Source organism: Melitaea cinxia, chromosome 8 (genome assembly GCF_905220565.1).
Source record: "Melitaea cinxia chromosome 8, ilMelCinx1.1, whole genome shotgun sequence".
Lineage (NCBI taxonomy): Eukaryota > Metazoa > Arthropoda > Insecta > Lepidoptera > Nymphalidae > Melitaea > Melitaea cinxia.
In genome coordinates this window covers 14,059,825-14,083,143 of record NC_059401.1, presented here as the reverse complement: position 1 = coordinate 14,083,143, position 23,319 = coordinate 14,059,825, and the positions used below count along the sequence as shown (strand labels likewise).

General features: G+C 32.8%; 1 protein-coding gene, 1 long non-coding RNA gene and 2 other non-coding genes across 4 annotated transcripts; 1 reads left to right on the top strand and 3 right to left on the bottom strand.

Annotated features, from left to right (window-relative positions):
- Positions 1–352: 352 nt before the first annotated feature.
- On the bottom strand, positions 353–23,091 carry LOC123655876 (RNA-binding protein 42). The gene is made up of 8 exons (XM_045591622.1): positions 22,860–23,091; positions 22,713–22,779; positions 22,429–22,639; positions 4,677–4,877; positions 4,208–4,342; positions 3,704–3,820; positions 2,638–2,776; positions 353–755 (listed from the first exon to the last, which is right to left on the bottom strand). The coding sequence occupies exons 1-8, from the start codon at positions 22,861–22,863 to the stop codon at positions 622–624; spliced, it is 1,008 nt and encodes a 335-aa protein (XP_045447578.1). The 5' UTR covers positions 22,864–23,091; the 3' UTR covers positions 353–621.
- Positions 1,550–1,623, top strand: Trnat-agu. Its single transcript has one exon. It is a non-coding gene; the product is annotated as a tRNA-Thr (tRNA).
- On the bottom strand, positions 2,056–2,129 carry Trnat-agu. The gene has a single exon. It is a non-coding gene; the product is annotated as a tRNA-Thr (tRNA).
- LOC123655877 lies at positions 6,034–7,337 on the bottom strand. Its single transcript, XR_006743460.1, has 2 exons — positions 7,123–7,337; positions 6,034–6,188 (listed from the first exon to the last, which is right to left on the bottom strand). It is a non-coding gene; the product is annotated as an uncharacterized LOC123655877 (long non-coding RNA).
- Positions 23,092–23,319: the final 228 nt, after the last annotated feature.

The window sequence follows — 23,319 nt, the reverse complement described above, 5'->3', positions numbered from 1 at the left end:
TACGACTCGCGCGATGCGACCAAATTTACCTAAACTTGCAGAGCGTAAAATTGTGAAATGGCTCTTAACTTGTACTTTTGCGTTTTTACTTTTAATTTACCTTAATAAATTTTTTGTTTGTTTATCTGAAATCATGACATTTGAAATGAAATTATTAAGTACAGTGATCATAAAAGTAAGTATGAATCCTTTTAACTAAAAAATACTTCAACAAGAAAATTTTATGACGATAAACTGCACATTTGTTTGTTTAAAATTAATGCATATGAAAGCTCGAGGCCTGGCTGGTATCAAAACAAAGCAGAAAAGAAAAAATAAAGAAATGGAAGGAATGACAAAACATAAGTCATGATTATATAAACATATTTTTATTAGGCGCTAAGTTACAATAAAGTAAAACTAACAATAGAATTAAAACATTGCATTACATTTGACTTAAGGCCGGTTTCACCAGTTCTATATAAGTATAAGTTACGAATTGACTAACAGCAGGAGGTATAGTGAAATTTGATGGGAAAAAGAAATAATACATCAAAACTTATCTGTTGGATACCGTTATCCGTCAAACAGCGTTATCCAAAACCGGTGATACAGGTCCTTATTCATGATAAACTAATTTTGTCAGCTCTTATTTCCGGACATGAGTAAAGCGAGAAGGGCTGCCTTTTCTTTCTCTTTCTTGCGTACGACATCAAGGGCGCGATTTTTCCAAGTACTTTTTCTTAGCTTGATTGGTCGACTGCCAACGTAGCGACCTGTAAAAAAATTAAATATAAAAGTAAAAATTAAAAATGTTTTTGTAGTCGGATAATAAAAGATCAATAATTGTAAGTAAAAATAAAAGAAAAATAATATTATTATTCCACGAATTTAAGGTGAAAATTTGTTGCAAATATTCCTATTTTATAAATTTAAGTCACATAAAAAAAGATGAATTTTGGTGCACTGCATTGTTTTTAATTAGACAAGCTAATATACTAAGGACGTATAAACAATGATAAAATTTATATGGGATAAAAGGTTACAGATAGGTTTAACAAGCATTTGATATATTATAACTTTTGGATTTATATATTATAAATAAAAATATCTGAGAGACAGTAAAGAATAACTTAATCTTATGAGAAAATATTTTGATTACTTGCTACAGAACTTTTCTAGTACCATGCTATTATATTGGTTCCTTGGTTTAAATAAAACACAAAATCTTGTAATTACTTATCGATAATATAGCCATTTAAGTGCCTCTTTTGCTTCTTTCATTGGTTACTCATAAGCTATCTTACGTATTACGGTATCCACAAGAAAAATTCATGAAATAATTTTTATTTTCACGATTCAATAGTACTTTCCAGACATTCCTATTTGAAATCCGTGAAATCAAAATTGTTTATTATTTGATGATTAAAATCCGTTTGATAAATCCTATCAAAAACTTATGTATCAGATTTATTTTATCAGACACCAGCAAAATAAACTCTTAATTATTTCTAATGGAATTATGTAGTTCCGATAATACGTCTTGGTATTTTTCACACAGTAAGTCAGAGGCGCCGTGGCTTAGTTGGTTAAAGCGCCTGTCTAGTAAACAGGAGATCACGAGTTCGAATCTCGTCGGGGCCTTTGTACAATGATTGAAACATTTTGGGTCTATTAAATTAGTTAATATGAGACAATTAATTTTTTTTTTTAATTTAAATATATATTAGGAATAATCTGTATAACTAACCATATGCTCAAGCTCACGTACAAGATTTTAGTTTACGAAAATATGTTGGTTTGTATTTTTTTTATGTATATTGCTTAATAAGGTTTTTTTTCTTTGTTAACAGGTTTAAGACAGTGTAAAAAAGACGATAAATACAATTTATTACAGTGTCAAAATGTACTTACAAGTAGAAAAAATATATAAATTTTAATGTTTACAACAAATAAATATTCAGGGCTAATAATAATTAGCCTATATTTGGTCTAATGCAAATTAGATTAACTCATTTTTTTTTAAACCAAATTTTTACAAAGTTAAATTTAAACAAAAAAAAAAATTTTATCACTAGGCCCCGACGAGATTCGAACTCGTGATCTCCTGTTTACTAGACAGGCGCTTTAACCAACTAAGCCACGGCGCCTCTGACGTATTATGTGAAAAACGACTACAGTATTTTCAACAGCTTATTCTTATAACAAATTGCCGATAGGCAAAAACCTTGGATATATAAAAAGGTTACTATTAATTAATCGGTCAAAATCGTTTTTAAAATATATAACACTAGACGCGTTTCGCAGTTCCACCCACGTGTTTTGACACCTATTAGATTACGGGCAGTTAATGTTATTGTGTAGCACTATTACTGAGTTTGATATTATTATAAAGCCTATTAATTTAGATATTGTTGAGTTATTTGTTAAACATCGGTACTTTCAGAGCCTACTAGGAGAGTACATTGGAGCATGTAGTAAAGAAAAATGTATTACAGAATAGTAGCACTTTTATATGGTAGACATTTTTCTTTTTATTTTTGACTATCAAAGTATGAGTTATTTAAAAAAAAATGTAATAAATTAGCATGCATATGGTACGGTATTTGCTCACCAGCAGGGTTAGTTTACAACAAATCTAATATAAAAAAAACTTACCATCCATTTCTTTCATTGCCTTGATGAAATCACCGGGATCCTTAAAGCTTACAAAACCAAAGCCTTTACTTTTGTTTGTTCGCTTGTCTCTGATCACCTTGGCTCTTTGAAACGATGCATACTTGCCAAAGGTCCGTGTCTGAAAAATTATAAACATTATAAATTAAAAAAAAGTCGCAATTTTTTATTTTTTTTTATAAAACAGCTCTTAACTGTTGTATAGTACTCTAAAATATTTCATGTATTGATTAATTCCTTCCTTTCTTCAAATTAGAAAATTAAAAAAAAAAAAACCGGCTACAATTAGTACCACTCGCGAGTTTTTTGCTTAGCACTTTTAGCAATTTGTTTTTATTTATTTATATTACTTCAATATTTGAGAACATTCTTGGTTGAGAATGGTAAGTGATGGTGAGTAATGGTAAATAGTATTAGAAACGATTATGTCGAATATTTTTTAAAGATTATTGGGATTGCTACTTTATGCAATATCTTTAGCCCAGTTTCTACATCCCAAAAAACACTCGTTTTTTGAACAAAACTCTTTAAAATATAATAGAAATGGAATGTTTTGTAAGCATTTTTTTATATGTAGGAAGGGGGGGGGGGTGGCTTAGGGTAGTTCCGTATACTTCAGGAAATACATTTTTTTTATATTTTGGGCTTACTCTTGACCCCAATCTAGAGCAGAGACGAGGTCGACGATGGAGCTCAGCCCACTCTCGCCCAGAAGAAGCCTGTTCACTCGCGCTTTAAACATGTTCGGATTGTATGAACTCGGAAATACAGACGCCAGCAGGGATTTCCACTACTTGGCCGTGCGCATTAAAATGACTGCACCAAAATTACATATTTTTTTGAGGTTGTTATTGTCAGGACAATGTTTTAGAGATAAATTCGTCCTTGCCAACTTCCTATATTATAATGACTATAGTAAAATTACTTAGTGCAATAAAGAATATATAATATTATACTAGTTCGTCGTGTTAGCTAGCATTACTTAGTTCTATAGGAATACATACACTGATTATGTAGACAAAATATTAAAACTATATAAATAACTTACCAGAAGTTCATCGGTAACATCGTTACCGAGATCCCCGCAGAACATTCTAAAATCATCATCAGGCCAATCTAGTAGAGTCACATCTTCCCAAACTTGACCACCAGCCGTCCTCACCACCTGGGAATAATAAAAAAATAAAAATATATATTATTTTGATGATAAGTTATTATGTTTAAACAGCATACAATAAAAAACAAATATAGAAACAGTTAGTAACAGAAAAAATCAGCAAAATTTATACTAAATGAAGATATTAAAATTTAATATAAAGGTAAGGAAATAATTTTCAAGTCTTCAAATTAAATTTTTTACTAATTCAATTTTTTTTCAAAACAAGTATTGTAATTTCCAAAAAAGACATCATTGTCCTTATTTATGTCCTTATTATTTTTTGCTTTCAAACATTGGTGGAATTGTGGAAAGGTGAATTTGACTAGATTTTCAATTTACTCTCTGAGCTATGTTTTCTGTCATAAATAAAGCGATTTAGGAAAACTTGCATACTTTTCTATGTTTTTTCTCCTTTTTTCCTTTGGGAGCGCTAGTTTCCGTTAGAACAGGGGGCGGTGCCGGGGCCGGCGGCGGAGTTTCCTGCACAGGTGGCGAAACCCGAGGTGGGGTCGGTGGGCGCTCACGTTTCTGAGGAAAAAAACTTCATTGTATATTGTAATAGATTTCGTAATGACAACGTTAAAGACATTGAGAAGTAAATTTATTAATTATCATTTACGTAACTAATGCTACCTAAATTTCACATATTGTCAGCCTTTATCACCTCAAGTCATTAAATATATAATAATGTGCTCAATATATTTCAAACTTTTTTTTTATTTGAACAAATAATGTAATACTTAATGGTTTTTTTTTTCATTTAAGTGTATATATTAATTAATATGCGTTCTATTAAAATGACTGTCATTTGTATATAATATTGAAATATCAGGTATTAAATTTTAAAAATGAAAATAATTACCCGTTTTTTGCTTTCCTGTTTCTCTTTTTTCTGCTCATCATCCTTGGGCTGTTTGTACAGTTTGGGCGCCGCTGACAACACTACGGGCTGAGGTTTAGGGGGTGGTGGGGGTATGAGTTGAGGACCTGGTAGTCCAGGTCGTAGGAACGGCATAGGTCCAGGGTAAGGGTCAGGTGGCCCTGTTGGTCGCAGTCTCTGTACCTGGAAAATAAATACAAAAATATATTTACTTTTTATCTATTTTGCTTCGAATTAAACATCAAAAGATATTTCTTATCTACCACGTAGTTTTTTAGTATCACTAGCATCCCAAGCCGGCTTCGCACGGGTATTTAACAAAAATTACAAAATATTTTTTGCCTAATTTTTTTGAGAATATTATATATCCTATGTCACACGCGAATAGTGTTGCTTCCCAACATTGAAAGAATTTTTCAAACAAACAAACAATCAAATCTTTCCTCTTTATAACACTAAGATAGATATCTCCTAAGGTCTGTTGCGTTAGCCTATAATTGCAATGTATAAAGAAATATTAAAACTAAATTTTTTATTAAAAAAAATGTAACATTGTACATTGTTGGCTTTCAATATAATAAAAATAAAAAAATAAAGTAAAAAACTTCGAACTTGGAATGTGGTTTTTATATGTGTTAAATAAGTTCAAACTTAGTAATTAATATACCTAATATTATTGTATTTTTTTTTTAATAAATTATATACACAGGAATCTATTTAAATAAAAATTGATAATCAAAGCGTATGTAAGTTCAAAGCGATTGAAAAATGCATCACAATGAGTAATTTATTAGGACCAGGGATATTCCGGTATGGGTTATTTACCTTTATAAAACGGTACTTATCGAATCAAAATAACGGTAAGAGAATCATTCGGTAACCGAATCATATCGGTAATACAGTAACGAAATAAACCGGTAGTAGGCATAACGTTCGCGTCGTAAATTTAAGCGGGCAATTCCCGTTATAGATTATACACTTATCACGACCTCCCCCACCGAAAGATGCCGTGCACGTACAATTTTATTTCTATAATAATACTACAGATGCCGCTGTTTATTTCTTTTTTTTACCAGAATGATTATTATTCAAATTATTTACTGTATGTACTTTTCACACTTTTTCCACTTATTTATTAATCTACAGTTTGTATTAATAAATTGGTGGAAATAGTGTGAAAAGTATTTTATATTTATCATTAATTTTTACAAGTATGTACATTAAGAGTATTTTCTATTTTTTTTTGTGTTAAGTATTAAAAATTTGATTTCAAATTAATTCTATTTTACCTAATATTAACAGAAAATCGAGGGTTTAAAAATAAAACACCAGTACCATATAGAATTTATAAAACTATTGTTTATTTTCATCTTTTATTATAATAATCGGATGCTTGTTTTTTAACATGATCATTTCTATCAAAATTTCAAAATTTTCATTGGTTTAACTTCTATGTATGAGGATATTCCCATTTGGGAAAGCGATGTAAGGGTCCTGAAAATTTTTAATATTCTTAAAATATTGCTATATACATAAAAGTAATACTAAAGAGACATAATAATGAATTCTAAATGCAATGAAAGGAATAAAAAGAGTTAATTATTACTTCTATTTTATTAAGGGTGTGATTTAAACAGTTTGCAAAGTATTTGTATCATTGTTAGCAAAAAAATATTACTGATTAGCTAGTATAATTGGGCAGCAACATATAGTCAGCAAATATTTCTAAATCCGTCTGCAATTTTTATTGTCTCTGAACAGTTATAGTATTTTTTTTTTGCGGCTGAATATATGTAAAAGCAGCAATGAGTGACCCGTGTGCTAGTAATATAAGCCTTTACGATAATTGTGCCTGCTGAAATAGTATGCCAAAAAATACCTAACTGCAAAATTAAATTAGAAAAACAAAAATTCAAAAGAAAGGGATCCCTATTTAGTAATATTGGGATAGTGTCATATATATAGCTTTATTTTTATAACCGTCCCACCCAGTTTTAACGAACACTGCTGATTATGAAAAAAAAAAAACGTAATCTATTTTTATTGCTAACCAAAATTTAAATATGAATGCCAATCAATCTTGCTCCACCAAATAATTATTTTGCACTATGACTGTTTTTTTTTTGCAGATACACAATAAGACAAGCTGCCTGCTTATGTTTAAATTACTAACTATTATTATGATTTTATAAAGAACAAATTTTGCAGCCCGATTTTATTATTACTGAAAAAATCCTTGTATGCTTGCCAAATGATTTATAGGCTGTTTTTCTTGCTAACCAAATTTTAAAATGGCATACAAATTAATTACTTCTCTTTTATAAAATTTTTTACTAAGTAGAATAGAGAAGAAAAGAGTAATCTTGGTATAAAACTTAATGTCTAAATACTGCTTTGAAACGTTTCTTTAAATAATTTGAATACTCACCATCAATATCACATTTGAAATAACATTTTAATTCAGCTGATTTCGGCATTTTAAAATAAGTACTTAATCAAAATTGCAAAAATTGTAATCCGTGTAATAAAGAGCCAAGTTAACAGTCATGCAATCAGTCCGGGGTCCAAGTAACAAGCCAGATGATGTCGTAACACATAGAAGATCAAAAAGTCCGTAAACAAGTCAAAACGTAGGGAATAACACAATAAAATTCAAATCACAACGAACACATCAAACACAAAAAAACAGTGATTCAAAATTCAAATATGGCCGACTAACGCACGATGGGCCTCAATAATATTGCCACGGCAAAAAAATATTGGAGATAAATTAAAATATACTTATATTTTATAATATATTTTTTTATACCTATGAATCTTACAAAACATGTTTGATTGATTATTTAAATTAATTATATTTGCAAAAATTCGACTCTACTGCTGCTACTGCCATCTATTTTTGGCACATTAATATATCACCCCGAACTCACCCTCCTCGTCCAAAAGATGGCGTTAGTTTGTATGAATATTTTCGAATTACGATATTGTAGGAGAGTTTCACACCGAACGTACTTATGGGCGCAAATCGCCAACTATCGGCAATAATTGGAAACTATTATTATATACTATTATATACTATTTATGTTTTAGTTTATTGTTAAAGTGAATATATTATAGGAATATCTGAAATGTATAAGATTTAAATAGTTACTTTGTAAACATAAAACCGTTACTTATTGAGATCTGATATTTAATAGACACTGTTTTGACTGTTTGAATGTTTTGAAGACGTTTGATGTTTCATTTATTGTTAAAATACTCAATTTACTGTGTAAATATTCGAATTTATATCTGTTATTATTAATATAATTATTTTGTACTGAATTTTATTATTTTATGCAATAAGTCTTTTTGTAATTTCATTTCGAATCTTGCTTGCAGCGCCATCTTTACATTGACTAATGTTTGTTCACATTAATGTTTGTTCAGATTAAATTAAGTAACCTTTATATTATATAAATCATTTTAACTTATTTAAATTCGTTAAAACATTTATTATAAATATTAAGATGTAATTCAAGAATTATTTTACAGTATCTAATTTTATTTGTTAATTTTAAAAGGAGTTGTATTTGATTGTAAGATAACTATAAAAGCAGTTGATTTATGAAAAGATCAAGCTGTTCTATACGAGCAGCTGTGCGGTAATAAACCGAGAAAATCTTAGTGTACTTTTTCACTTTAATGGACTCCGAACGAGGAAACTCTGGTGTATCGCCGACATACACGATATCTCTATCTAATTCGCTCCCGTGTGTTGCGTGATTTTACTTAAAACTTATTTATTTGTGATAGACAACAGGCCCCGGGCGTGACGCGAGCAAGTTTTTACATGTTTACTATTAAGTCAAGAGTTGTTTAGCTTGTTAATGAAAACATAATGCCACGCCGAAAATCAAACGCTGTGCATAGGCATTTTGATTGGAACGATTCTGAAAAAATCTCCACTTGCAAGTTATGTGGGAAAAAACTAAAGGTAAGTAATTTACTCTCATTTTTCAAGTTTTTCCTAATCTATACAAATAAAATTGGAGTGTCTGTTTCTAATATTAAAATAACCGCTTTTTACTAAATTCAGGTCATTTGTTAGTTAAGTGGCCTCGAATTTATGGGGTGAAATGGGGGTGGGGGGGTAAAGGGTGGTGGGGAGGGTGGGTTTTTTATCCCCCCGTAGTGTGCGTTTCGCGTAAACCCCGTGGTTTCGAAGATATCGTGTTTGAAGTTTTGGGGTTAACTTTACGTGATTCAGAGATATTACAAATTTACAATACCCTAGAGCTCCGCTTCTGACTCCACCTTAACTCCGGTGCTGTGGAAAGTGCACTCATATGCTCTGTTCACCAACTTTCACACTTAATTTTCGAACAAATTTACGTAAAAACGATCTCGATTGCAAGATCAACAAACGATACGAAGTGACGCTTAACGACTGACAAATCGACACTTTTAAACAAAATAACGCGTCAAACATAATATTCTAATAAAATTAGTAACATTGCGTGCTAGAATGTAGGTTTAGAAATTCGAAAAATACCCAAAACCGAATCGGAGCACCCCACTGTCCACGTGGTCTTGGTCTGCCCCACCCCTAGAGTGTTTTTTTTTTTGAGCCGCGGAGGCGCGGAGGGCTGCACTTCCCGCAGCGCCGGAGCCAAGCGTTATTCTAACCACAAAGGTGGTAGGTTAATTTAAAAATAATAATAATAAGTAACGAAATTAGGTCGATAAACGGTGTAATTTTGCAGTTAGATAGGTTAGGGTTATTTTTTTTTTGTAACGAAATTATGTCGATAAATGGTGTAATTTTGAAGTTAAATAAGTTAGGGTTTTTTTAACGAAATTATGTCGCGCCGGCATAATTTTATGACAACGGCAACACTGTGATACGGGTGCCTTCGGTTAAGTGTATTATGACGGGTGCAGCGCCGAAGCTAAGCGTTATTCTAGTTTCAAAACTTTAACCATTGATATTTTTAACAATTGTTATTGTGTTATTAATTTACATACAGTTATTTAGATAAAAATAATGAATTTGTGTTTAAATAGTTTTAAAGGAAATGCTAAGTGACGCGTTATTTTGTTTAAAAGTGTCGATTTGTCAGTCGTTAAGCGTTACTTCGTATCGTTTGTTGATCTTGCAATCGAGATCGTTTTTACGTAAATTTGTTCGAAAATTAAGTGTGAAAGTTGGTGAACGGAGCATATGAGTGCACTTCCCGCAGCACCGGAGTTAAGGTGGAGTCAGACGCGGAGCTCTAAGGTATTGTAATATCTCTGAATCACGTAAAGTTAACCTCAAAACTTCAAACACGATGTCTTCGAAACCACGGGGTTTACGCGAAAAGCACACTACGAGGGGGGTAAAAAACCCACCCTCCCCCTCCCTTTACCCCCTCTCCCCCAGGACCCCATAAATTCGAGGCCATTTAACTAAAGTACACCGTGCTCGGGCTCTTTTTATAGTCGTAGTGAGTAGCTCGCATATATGAAATGCTGAGGGTCGTTCTATCGAATTCCAGAGGAATTATTATTATATATATATATATATATATATATATATATATATATCATTATGATTCGAAAATTGTTATCAATTTCATCATGCAAGGTTTATATAACATTAACAAATTGTTTTTTTTTTTTTTTAGAGTAATCATGCCTCAAATCTAACAAGCCATTTGCGACTAAAACACATTGTAGAGTATCGTCAAATTACTATAATAAATGAATCACAAAATCAAGCGATTGTACCGTCCACAAAAAAAACTGAACATGATAAAGATACGATTTTGAAAGAGAAATTGATAAACTGTTGCATTAAGTTGGTGACAGTTCATGGACGTCCTTTTGAGTTACTCGAAGATGAGGCCTTCAAAGAAATTTTAAGTACAATATCACCACATTATACAGAAATAGCAAACGCAAAAAAAATAAAACCACTGGTAGCAGACAAGGCATATGAAATTAAAGACAAAATTTCAGCCGAATTGAAAGAAATGCTAATTTCGCTGAAAATGGATTCAGCAACATGCAATGACCGACAGTTTATTGGAATAAATGCTCAGTATATGAAAAAGTCGACTATAGTTATTCGTAATCTTGCTATCTTAGAAATGTACGAAAGACAAACGGCTGAAAATTTGAAAAACAAACTTCTTGAAGTATTAGCAGACTATCGAATACCTATATCAAATATATATTCCATAACCACAGATAATGGTGCTAACTATCTAAAAATTGCAAAATTATTGAATAAAAATGACTACATAGATTCAGATGACGATAATATTTGTGATGAAGTTGACGGAGATATAGTATATGATGCCAATAATTTCGATGGTCTAGACTTATCAATTCCAAACATAAATATTGAGGAAGAAAATTCTTTTGAAATTAGATCATTACCTTGTGCAGCGCACACTCTACAATTATGCATTAAAGATGCTTTTAAAAAAAAACGTGATTCTGAAATGACAATAGACAACTGTCGTAAGGCAGTAAAAATCTTACGACGCCCTAATCTAAGACAAAAAATAAATAATCTAAATTTGAAAAAGCCGGTCCTAGATTGTCCCACTCGTTGGCTTTCAACTTTTTTTATGCTAAAAAGCCTAATAAATTTAAGAAGCATTTGTGATGATTGCGAAGAAGTAGCCGGATTGCTAAATGATGATACGTGGAACGACATAGCTAATATAATTTTGTGCCTCGAACCTTCCCAAGAAGCAACCGTACGTCTTCAGAGTGAAAAAATAACGTTGAGTGATTTTTATTCTATATGGCTAATATGTAAAAACAAAACGGAGAGGATCCATTTCGATCTGGCTATAAATATTGTGTCTTCAATGACAGAACGAGAGAAAACCTTACTTGCGAACAAAGCATTTCTCCCAGCAATTTTTTTGGATCCGCGGCTTAAAATAATATTGTCAGATGAGGAAATCATCACTGCAAAAATGTTAATAAAAGATGTATATCAGCAGCTTCTTAAAGTACGTTCAGATCGTAGCAGTGAATCGCAAGACGATACTCCAGTTGACCTTGCGATACCAGATTGCTCTCGAGGTTCTATCGCTGTATTGCCAGATTCACCATGTAGTGACAATAATTTTAAGGCTGATCTAATGACCTTAGAATCTATTTTGAAAGAAACTCAAGATTCACCTAGGTCTTTTCTACTAGATATCGATACTTTATTGAATGAGTACCTTTCGATTCCCAGACTTGCAATAACGGAAAATGCTTTGGAATTTTGGTCATCAAAATTACCGAATAATGTACTGGCAGATTTAGCTCAGATAATTTTGGCGGCACCCGCCACACAAGTAACAGTAGAGCGGCTATTCTCCACCCTTAAATTTATTTTGACACCCTTACGAAACCGTTTGCTAGACCAAACTGTCAAAAATATTATATTAGTAAAATGCAATCAAGATTTACTTTAAAATAAAAGAATAACTTAAATACGTGTAACTAATTGATTAGGAATAAGCTTAAAGTTTTAATTATAAAGTAAAAAAATACTCATTTCATAGTAACGTTTTTATTGTTGACAACAAATCAAAGTATTATATTTTGTTACAAAATTAGAGTAATTGAAAGATTTTTTTTATAATTTACAAAACATCATAATTCAAATAAAAAAATGCAAAAAATTGACGCGAAAATAATAAGATCTCTTTAATATCTGCTGATGTTATTATAAAATCAAATAGGCTAAAATGTTATATTTATATGATAAAAGTTAAAAACAGGGTTTCTGAAATAATAAATACTAACTTCATCATCATTATTAATTGATTACTACTAAACTTTAACGCACTTAGAAACAAAATTAATTGATAAGTACTGAAAAGATTATTATTAATGATGATAAAGTTAGTATTAATTATTTATTTCAGAAACCCTGTTTTTGACTTTTCTTGTAAGTAGATGAATCTGACCTAACTAGTTCTTGTCATTTCTTGGCTGATGATTATTTTTTAACATATCAATGTACCTTAAGATATAAATGTAGGCTTCAGAACGTAAACAAGGAGGTAACAATTCTAATTCGTAGGCGAGTAGATTACCAAAATAAAAATTTCTTTTGTCTTGGGGATTTTCGAGACGATTACATAGTTGACATATACTATTATTATGTTTTTCTGGAGGAGAACGGTCATTATTATTATCTACTTGATTTTTTGACTGCTGCGTATTAATTGATTTAGAATATTTAGATGGTGAATGTTGATCTCCTAATGGTTTTATTTGATTATTCTTCCGTTTATGCGAATTATCTGAAAAAGAAATAAAAAAAATCAATATAACATTGTTTATAGTTTTATTTACCTCGAAATCCCGCGACCTACTTACCGCAGGGGTATTTCGCTCTATAATTGTGCACTGGGTTTTTTTTTGAAAAAATTGATGCAATTTTGTACTTTTTCGTTAAAATCATTATATTTTTTTTTTGTATGAGAACATAGCTTTTTTGTATTGAAAATGAATTCCTTGTATCCGTTTTATACGAAAATGATACCAAGCAATCCCTAGTACCATAATAATTGTGTTTGCTCGCAAACGAAAAAAAAACCGACTTCAATTACATCGACAAGTAATACAACGTAGATCGACGAAAAAATAGTCAAGCAACTACGCGTTATCAAAGATTACTCAAAAAGCAGTTATCAGATCTCGATAAAATTTATATGTGACCACATGATAAACATCAGCTTTCGATTAAATTAAAAATTATCAAAATCGGTACACCCAGTAAAAAGTTATTACGGATTTTCGAGAGTTTCCCTCGATTTCTCTGGGATCCCATCATCAGATCCTGGTTTCCTTATCATGGTAACAAACTGAGAAAGAATTATCAAAATCGGTACATCCAGTAGAAAGTTATGCGGTATAATACAATGTAGGTCGACGAAAAAAGCGTCAAGTAAAAACGCATTATTAGATATAACTCGAAAAGTATTTGTTAGATCTCAAATAAATTTAAATGGGACCAATTGGCACACACCACCTTTCGATTAAAACAAAATTTGTCGAAATCGGTCTACCCGGTCAAAAGTTCTGATGTAACATCGAATTGAGAACCTCCTCCTTTTTTGGAAGTCGGTTAAAAAGAAAAATAATACGTCACTTCTTTCTAAGAGATGAACTGTTTAGTAGCATTTTTTGTCGTGGGACTCAAGGGGTAGCAATGGCGCATAATATAGATTTGCCATTGTCTGTCATAGTATTTACCTTTAGCACTGGAGCTAGAATGGGGTTTCATCCAATCTGTCTCACATTCTGTTTCTGTGAAAAATGGTTGACTATTTTGTTGAAAAGTAATATCGTCGTTCTCTGGAAAATAAAGAAATGTTTGAGCTGAGGTTAGACCTTAGACAAGTGTGTGTACGTTGTCTAACCTCAGCTCATCAGAAGTGCGCGTGATTTTTGCGCTGTTAGTTCAATCAGTCTGTTTTTGATTTAAATAAAGTTATAGAACTTTCAATTAGCTATAAATGTGGCGTTATATATATATATATTTGAAGTGAAACCTCTTCGAAACGAAGGCGCATGAGGGGTAAAATTTGAGCGACCACTAACGCGGCAACGCGTCACGCTGTCAGTACTGAGATGGGTGATCGCCTGGGAACACCGCGTGACGTTAGCTTTTTGGCTTTTTTCAATTACCATTTTTTTTTTATTAGTTTTTTTTCGTATTTTCAATTAGTTTTTTTTTGTATTTTCAATTAGTCTTTTTTTAATTAGTTTATTCCAAGTAATGTTTTAATTATGATACCGCCTACTTTTTCAATAAGTTTGCCAAAGAAGTTTCACTTCTGACCTGTGTACTTTGTACGCACGCATTTTTTTTTAATTGGTCAAGGTCAAAGCATCTGGAGTAAATCTTCTATGTTACAGTTTATAAATAGCTGTTCATATATATTTGACCCTTATTTAAAGCACATGTATATTCCCTTTTGATATTTAAAACAAACAACCTTTATGAATTAAGAAAAACGTATTAATTTATTAAATAAGCATTAATTAAAAAATGTTTAGTATTACACATACCTTCTTGGATACAAAATTGCCTTCTAGATATCACAGTGTCCTTTGTAAAAAATAAAATAATATGCGTATATTAGATACTTACCCATTGTAATATTTTTTCGTCAAATTGGTAAATCTTTGTATTTGCAAGTAACTTTCACACACTGTTATTTATAAATAATGGCGAAATGTAGCGTCGGCAACAGTCGACATCAAAAGCACCGCGAATCGAAACCGAGGTAAGCGGCGCGCGAGCGTGTAAAAGGGGCCGCCTACTTTTTTCATCTCTTTTTCGCGTTAATGTTTACATTGCATATAACGAATAATTCAAAAGAAAAAACTTAATTACTTTCATAGTTAAAGAAGCCAGTCTTATGAAAAACCAATCATTATCAATAAAAGCAAAGGAACATTACAGATTCTTCATTTCAAACGATGGCTTACAGATTTTGTCTCCCTCTGTTACTTCTCCGAATCATTTAAAACCAAAATATATAACGTTATATTTCGGTATTACAGTTTAATCGGTAACCGTTTTATTGCGGTTTTGGAACCGAAATAAAACGGTAATCGTTTCAATCGGTAACCGATTCATACGGTAACCGTTTCAAACGGTTACCTTTATGAATCGGTTTGGCGAACCCTGATTAGGACACGATTAAATATTTAAAAGAAAAATAAAAAAAGGCAGTATATTTACGCCGTGAAGTTCGGCGAAGATCGTCGGGTCAGCTCAAAAGTCATCTCAATCACATTATTCAAAACCTTATAATATAAAATGTAAAAATATTTACACTAATATGAAAATCAAATTTAAAAATCAAGTATATAATTCATCTTTTTTTTTTGTCTAAAAATTCATTAAAGTTTTAAACCAATAATTTTAGCTTTAAGAAAAAAAAAGGATGATTTTATGGCCCCGTCTCTACACCGACAACCCCCATAAATCGTCGGGCCCTAATCTAAAGATTTAAAAACAAAAAACAAAAGAATATTTCTGAATTTGTTATACCAACTCGGAACAGCTTTGAGATACTTGATGATGTAACCATCGGTGCTCAGGAAACCAACAAACAAGAAAAAGTTTATGTTCCTAAACCCGAGCCTATATTTGTAACAGGCGTTATTAACATCGCGTCTCTTAAGGAAGTACTAAACAAAATTCTAGACAATGGTCTCTATATTATGTCCACACTTAGATCTGGACACATAATAAAAATCATTCCAAAAGACATCCAAACATACAAAATTATTAGGGAACATTTCATCGCCAACAAGATATCACACTACACCTACCAGCTAAAAAGTGAAAAAGCTTACCGAGTGGTTCTGCGAGGACTTCATGCTTCAGAGGATACGGCAGAAATAACTAGAGAACTGGAACACGTTGGGCATAAAGTAAGACAAATAGTCAACATTAGACATAGATCTACAAAAGAACCACTTCCCATATTTTATGTAGACTTGGAGCCACAGCACAACAATAAGGAAATATTTGAAGTCAAATATTTAAACCAAATGAAAATTAAATTTGAAGCACCTTATAAGAAAAAAGAAGTTATACAATGTAAAAGATGTCAGAGGTTCGGCCACACAAAAAATCAATGTTTCAGACCTTATCGATGCGTCAAATGTGGTAATGAGCATCCTACAACAAAATGTATAAAAAAGCCTGACACGGAGGCTACCTGTGCAAATTGCAATGAAAAACACCCTGCCAGTTACAAAGGATGCAAAATCTACAAGCAATATAAGGAAAGAATATTAAAAGTTGCTCCTAAACCTAAACAAAAACAACCAATAATCAACCTCGAAAATAACAAAATAGATAATTCCATTTCACGATCTCAATTCCAACAAAGGAATTCGAACAAAACCTATGCTGAAATTGCTAAAACAGGACCACAAACTCTACCTGCACAAAAAAATAATGATTTGAATAACATGACAAACAACGATTTCAATAACCTCAGTACTATTATGGAGACTATGCTGGAAAAACTACAACATACAATGATTACAGTAGTGGAAAAAATGATGGACAAAATGTTGGACCGCATGGTCCAGTTAGTCAGCAGCCTTATAAAGAAATTATCCTGAATCTCCGAGTGGTTACTTGGAACGCCAACGGCTTGACGGACAGACGTCAAGAATTAGAAACTTTCCTCGAAATTGAGAAGATTGACATAGCACTAATCTCAGAAACAAGGCTCACAACTAGGTCTCACATCGTTTTTAATAATTATAAAACCTATACAACAAACCATCCCGCCGGAAACAGCCACGGAGGAAGTGCAGTTATCATTAAGAACAATATCAAACACTATTTGAAGGAAGAATATCGCACAGAAAAAATTCAGGCCACAACCATAGTTGTCTTAGAAAAACACAGCGAGATAGTTTTCTCAGCTGTCTACTGTCCCCCAAGGCATGCAATCTCAGTTCAGGATTTCAAAGATTACTTTTCTACTCTTGGATCAAGATTTGTAAGTGCTGGTGACTGGAATGCAAAACATCTGCACTGGGGCTCCAGGTTGACTACCACAAGAGGACGGCAACTACACATAGCAACACAAGACATGAAACTGGACTCCTGGTCTGGAGGAGAACCCACTTACTGGCCTACTGACAGAAATAAGATACCTGACATGCTTGACTTTTTTATAACGAAAAACATGGATGGCAACTACATAACAATAGAGCCCTGTACCGATCTCACCTCAGACCACACTCCTGTAATTCTGAATGTTAATTCTACCATTCAATTAATAGAGCCTTCCCCAAAAATATATAACAATAAGACCACGAACTGGGAAAAGTATAGAGAAATAATACAACAAGAAATAAATCTTAAAACAAAAATCGAGACGGTGGAGGGTGTAGAGGACGAGATTGAGAAACTCAACATGCTAATACATAGAGCAGCCAACTTAGCGACCACTAAACGAAATGGTCAGCCACCAAAAAATAACAACTATCCAAAAGAAATAAAGGAAAAAATCAAGAAGAGGCGACAATTAAGAAAGGTCTGGCAAAACACAGGTTATCCGAACGATAAAACAGCATTTAATAAATTCTCCGATGAGCTTAAAAAACTAATCAACAGAGTGGAAAACGACAAAATTCAAAACATGCTTTCAAACCTCGACCCGACAGCTGACACAAGCTATTCGCTGTGGAAGGTCACCAAAAACATGAAGCGCCCAAAAGCACACATACCTGCCATCAATAACAATAAGGGAGGATGGGCTAGGTCTGACCTGGAGAAAGCGATAACATTTGCGGAATACTTGAGCAATGTATTTAATCCACACCCAGAGGGCTACTGTAGTACTGAAGAAATAAAAAACTATCTTGAATCTCCAAATCAACTATGCTTACCATTGCAAAGTACCAGCCCTAAAGAGATCTTCCAAGAAATTAAAAAACTGAAGGAAGGGAAGGCGCCTGGGTATGATCATATAGATGCAACACTTCTGAAGAGGTTTCCGTACAAGGCAGTAATGAAACTTGTCCACATATTTAATGCTTGCCTAAGATTCGAACACTTTCCTGGACAGTGGAAGATAGCCCAAGTAATTATGATTCCCAAACCTGGTAAACCTCTAGATCAAACAAACTCATACAGACCCATCAGCCTGTTGCCAGTCATTGGAAAACTGTTCGAACGGATACTTCTAAACAGAATAAAAGTACACTTAAGTACCGTACTACCACAGCACCAATTCGGATTCCGTGAAAGTCATGGCACAATTGAACAAGTTCACCGTATTGTTGACATTATTAGTAGATGTTTAGAACATAAATTATACTGTTCTGCAGTGTTCTTAGACATTGGCCAAGCGTTCGACAAGGTATGGCATGAGGGCCTTATATTCAAAATCAAAAAGTCACTACCACACTGTTTTCTTCGGATACTAAAATCATACCTCGACAGGAGAAGCTTCCAGGTAAAATGTAATGATGACAGCTCTGAGCTCTATGAAATCAACTCGGGTGTCCCCCAAGGTAGCATATTGGGACCTATCCTGTACCTCGTCTTCACTGCAGATATTCCAACAGATGATCGAACCATTACAGCGACATACGCTGATGATACCGCCTTGCTGTCTTCTCATAGCGACCCAGTAACTGCATCACACACTCTGCAAAGTCATCTAAATAAAATAGAAACATGGCTTAAACAATGGAGAATCAAAGCAAACGAAACCAAATCTGCCCATGTGACCTTTACTCTTAGGAGAGATACTTGCCCTCCGGTTAAGCTCAACAACAAAGAAATACCTCAAACAGATAATGCAAAGTACCTGGGAATGCACCTAGATAGAAGGCTCACATGGCGGAAGCACATCTGGGCTAAAAGAAAACAGTTGGATGGGAAACTTCGTGGTCTTCACTGGTTAATCGGACGAAGCTCGCAACTAAATAACACCAGCAAAATGTTGGTATATAAAGCAACCTTAAAGCCTATCTGGACTTATGGGATACAATTGAGGGGAACTGCTAGCAGGAGTAACATCGACATACTGGAAAGATTCCAAAGTAAAGCACTAAGAACCATGTTCAATATACCGCAATGTATTAGCAACAAATACATGTATCTTGACCTAGGCATAAACACTGTTCGTGAGGAAATAATCCGGGCAAGCCTGAAATACCAGGATAAACTAGCAACTCATGCAAACGAACTCGCACGGGCTTTGAGTGGAGAGGGTGGACTGCAGTACTTTCGACTGAAAAGACAAGGCGTTCCCAGTCTCGCCCGAAGATTTGTAGACTGAGCCAAGAGGAGGGTTTGCTGGAAATTTCAGCGATTAATTGGCTCTCGATGATAACAATAAGAGTATCGGGTAGTTCCAGCCAAACAAGTGGCTTATTGTTTTCGAACAGATTGCCATAAAGCAGAAAATACATCAAAAAAAAAAAAAAAAAAAAAATCTAAAGATTTACCCATTAATAAAATAAAGATAATAATAGTTAGCCCCTCTATAGACAATCGGGCGCCGATTTATGGGCTTTTGGTTTTGGGGGTTAGAGTGAGTTATCCTCTGGTACCACTGCCACTGTGTGAAATCCCGTGGTTATGGAGATATCCATATCCATGTGGTTTCGAACGGCGGGAGTGGTACCAGAGGGTAAATCCCTCCCCTCCACCCCAAACCCAATAAATCGTCGCCCTATTGTCTATATATTTACCTAATAGTTTTTTTTTTTTTTTTTTTCTATTATTATTGTGCTCAAACTTTCTCTGAAGTGTATGTATTTAAGTATTTTTAGAAATTCTCATTTTAAAAAATTTAAGCACATTGAAATTATAGGCATATTTAAAAATGTTAATGATGTAAGTCTATGGCAGCAAATAATATGATTCAGTTTGCAACATCCCACTGCTGGACATAGGCCTATTTCTCTATGTAGAAGAAAGATAGCAGAAAAAGGATAGACCTAATTATTTTTAGGAATATTGGAGAAACAAAGTTATATGTTCAAACATAATTTAGGAATACGTTTTTTTTTTTGTAATAATTAATGATTTATTATAGAATCATCTCATTTATTAAATGTGTTAAAACTCATAGAGAGATAATAGAGGCAATTAGAATTTTAAAATCAAGCCATGTTTGGAGAAACTAATTAGGTATATTTGCATCAGAAAAGTCAGTCATAATTTCAATGCAACCTAAGATTTTTTTTTAAATCAATAAATTAGTCATCAAAAAGTATCTCATAATCAACCAGCCTAATTTATATTTTTTTTAATTACCTGTAACTTTCTCTTTATAATGCAAAAATGAGCATATACTGCATCAGATGTCAATGGGTAATGCCACCCATCAACATCAGCAACATTAGAGGATTTGTGGATGCATTGCTGATTTTTAGGGATAAGATGTCTATATCATATCAGTACACTTGACTCTTGAAAATTTCTAAATCGGTTGCAATAGTGCAGAGTAAAATAATATCTAGATATGTAAAATATATTGAATATATGTACTTATTATATGGTTATGGAAATAGAAATCAAAGAGGTGAAAGATTGCTACAATATGCCAATGAACATAAATTATTATCGATAATGAACACCTATTTCAAGAAAAAACAAAGTCAAAGATGGATCTGGTCTTCACCAGATAACAAGATAAAAAATGAGGTGGATTTCGTTTTGAGCAACAAATCCAGGCTCATCACTAATATAGAAGTCCTAAATAAAGTAACTTTCCCATGAGACCATAGGCTATTGAGCATATTAGAGCATCCCTAACTATAAGAAAACCAAAACAGAGCAAGAAATCCATCAGGTGAGCCATACGCTTGTTTGCCGACCTAGTGACATAAAAAAAAAGGAAAACATTGAAGAAAATTCCAGGAATGCCTAAAACCGAAGAAGAAATAAAAACTTACATAAAAGACTTGGAAGAAGGCTTGTCAAAGGAAGTAGAAGCTTTACACTACCTAAAAGATGTCCAAAAGTATTATAACAAGCTTGTTAAAATAATATCAAATAGCCTTAGATCAATAAGAAATGATAATGGAAATAAACATAAGATACTCAAATACAGCACATTGGAGTTAATAAGAAAGCGCACTGAATTAACGGCAACAAAAAAGAAATCAAAAAAATATGATGTGTGGCCGGTGTTGGAGTAGGAAAGTTGGAGGAGGCTTTTACCCAGAAGGGGCATTCATTTAGTTATATAATAGGGTACTTTCGGTAGTGAAAAATAAATTATAAAATCTGATAAAAATTAAAGTTATGTAGAAATAAACTTAAATATTCTGATTTAGAATCATAAAAGCACATTATTGTTTTAATAAATTGAAAGTCTTATATTTTAATCTGTATATCACGTGACTTAAAACACGACCCCCCATGGTATGACATCATACGGACAATAAAAAAATTCTGTCAGTAAACAGCTACATATCTATCAACTTTAACTTCGAGGAGTAATAGTTGTGCTCTTTCATTAGTGCATTTAATTTGTACTTATTTATTTATTAAAATGCAAAAAGATTTTGTAAAAGCAGATAGCACGAATCTGCCAGAAATTGATTCAATGATGGTTGCAAAGTTTTCTGCATGTAACCCAGACTTCTGTTCTGTCGAATTTCGGAATGTTAAAACATCTTTGTAAGTATTACTTATTATATTATACTGTTTTTTTTTTTGTATGTAAGTGCCAGGGATACCTAATTAGAAAAAACATTTTAGAAAGTGTTAGGTAATGTTTTATTCCTTATGTTACTGCTAAATTAAGACTTGTTTTTTTTTTTAATGCTAGTATTTGTACAGCTAGACACTACACACCAACAATGGCTATTGTAATCCATTATTTTACACAAAAACACAAAATAATTTGTAGCCGTTAATGTTGAACGACAAAGAGTATATGTTTAAGGTATTGAACTTTTGACGTATTGAACGAGTTCGGTCTTACATACGTCATACACGAATTTTGTTATTAACCAAATTACGTCACCAAAACGGCTGATAGCGTTTTTGGTGGAAATAAAAAAGGTTTTATTTATTTAAAATGTAATTTAATTTTATGGCATGAAAGCGTGTTTATTTTGCTGAAATATTTGTTTTTGTGGCTTTTTATTGGAAAATCTACATTTTGGAGTACTTTTTCAAACATAGTGGAATACCCTATTATAGAGCTAAAATAAGGCTTTATTATTATTATGTACTTACAGAAGCTGGTACCATCATAGATGGAGGAGGTGGCGGGGGTGGTACACTAGGATACATCAGCCGCGTTCCCATAACAGAAGGGTCGAACTGAGGCATCATAGCCGCTTGAGGAGGCACAGAGCGCTCGAGCTGTTGCTGTACAGCGCCAAAAGTAGCGGCTCCAATCACTGGTCGTATAACCATATCCGATCCAGAGATCTCCGCCTCAAACCTAAATAGCAGAATTTTAATGTGTACTCGGTACAATTATGTAAAATAATATGTGCGAAAATAGTTATACGTACCTCGACATTTCATCTTGCATTTGCTGGAATTTACTCGAGTCGTCCATGTTGCAGCACGATATTTCAACTAAAAGAAATCCAAAACGTTTACGCAGTAACGTTAAATATTTCGTTTGTTTTTTAAATAATTCCTGTAATAGTACGTACACATTTACGCATGTTGATAGCGTGGAATAAAATGCTTAACGTGAGCAACACCAGTAACTGTGAGATCGTGAGGAAATATTTGATAGAGACAAACTAAAATCTTAATTTTACACTATTATCACATACTTCAGCAGAATTAAAAGAAAAAAGACACTAGCAATAACCACTCACGACTCACAACACATATTTACTCCAATTTACTCTGAAGTCTGACTCACCAAAGAGTATATAAGTAACTCACAAGTAACAACCCAGTGTTGCCAACCCGAATTTTAGAAAATTAGTAGATTATGTGCCAAATGTTGGTAGAAGTTGGTAGAATGTAAAATGCAAAATTGGTAGATCTACCACCTCAATTTAGAAGATTTTTTAAGATTAAAAATGCATGAACTGTTCTAAAAATGTTTATTTTTGGAAATTATACATATTTTTATTGAAAAATTTAAATGTTCTGCGCTAG

Excerpts from the sequence above, each read along its gene's own strand:
- LOC123655876 (XM_045591622.1), bottom strand. Across the intron at positions 4,878-22,428 it reads CTATGATGGTACCAGCTTCT|GTACAGAGACTGCGACCAAC; the intron begins GTAAGTACATAA and ends TTTATTTTCCAG. Across the intron at positions 756-2,637 it reads GGCAATGAAAGAAATGGATG|GTCGCTACGTTGGCAGTCGA; the intron begins GTAAGTTTTTTT and ends ATTTTTTTACAG.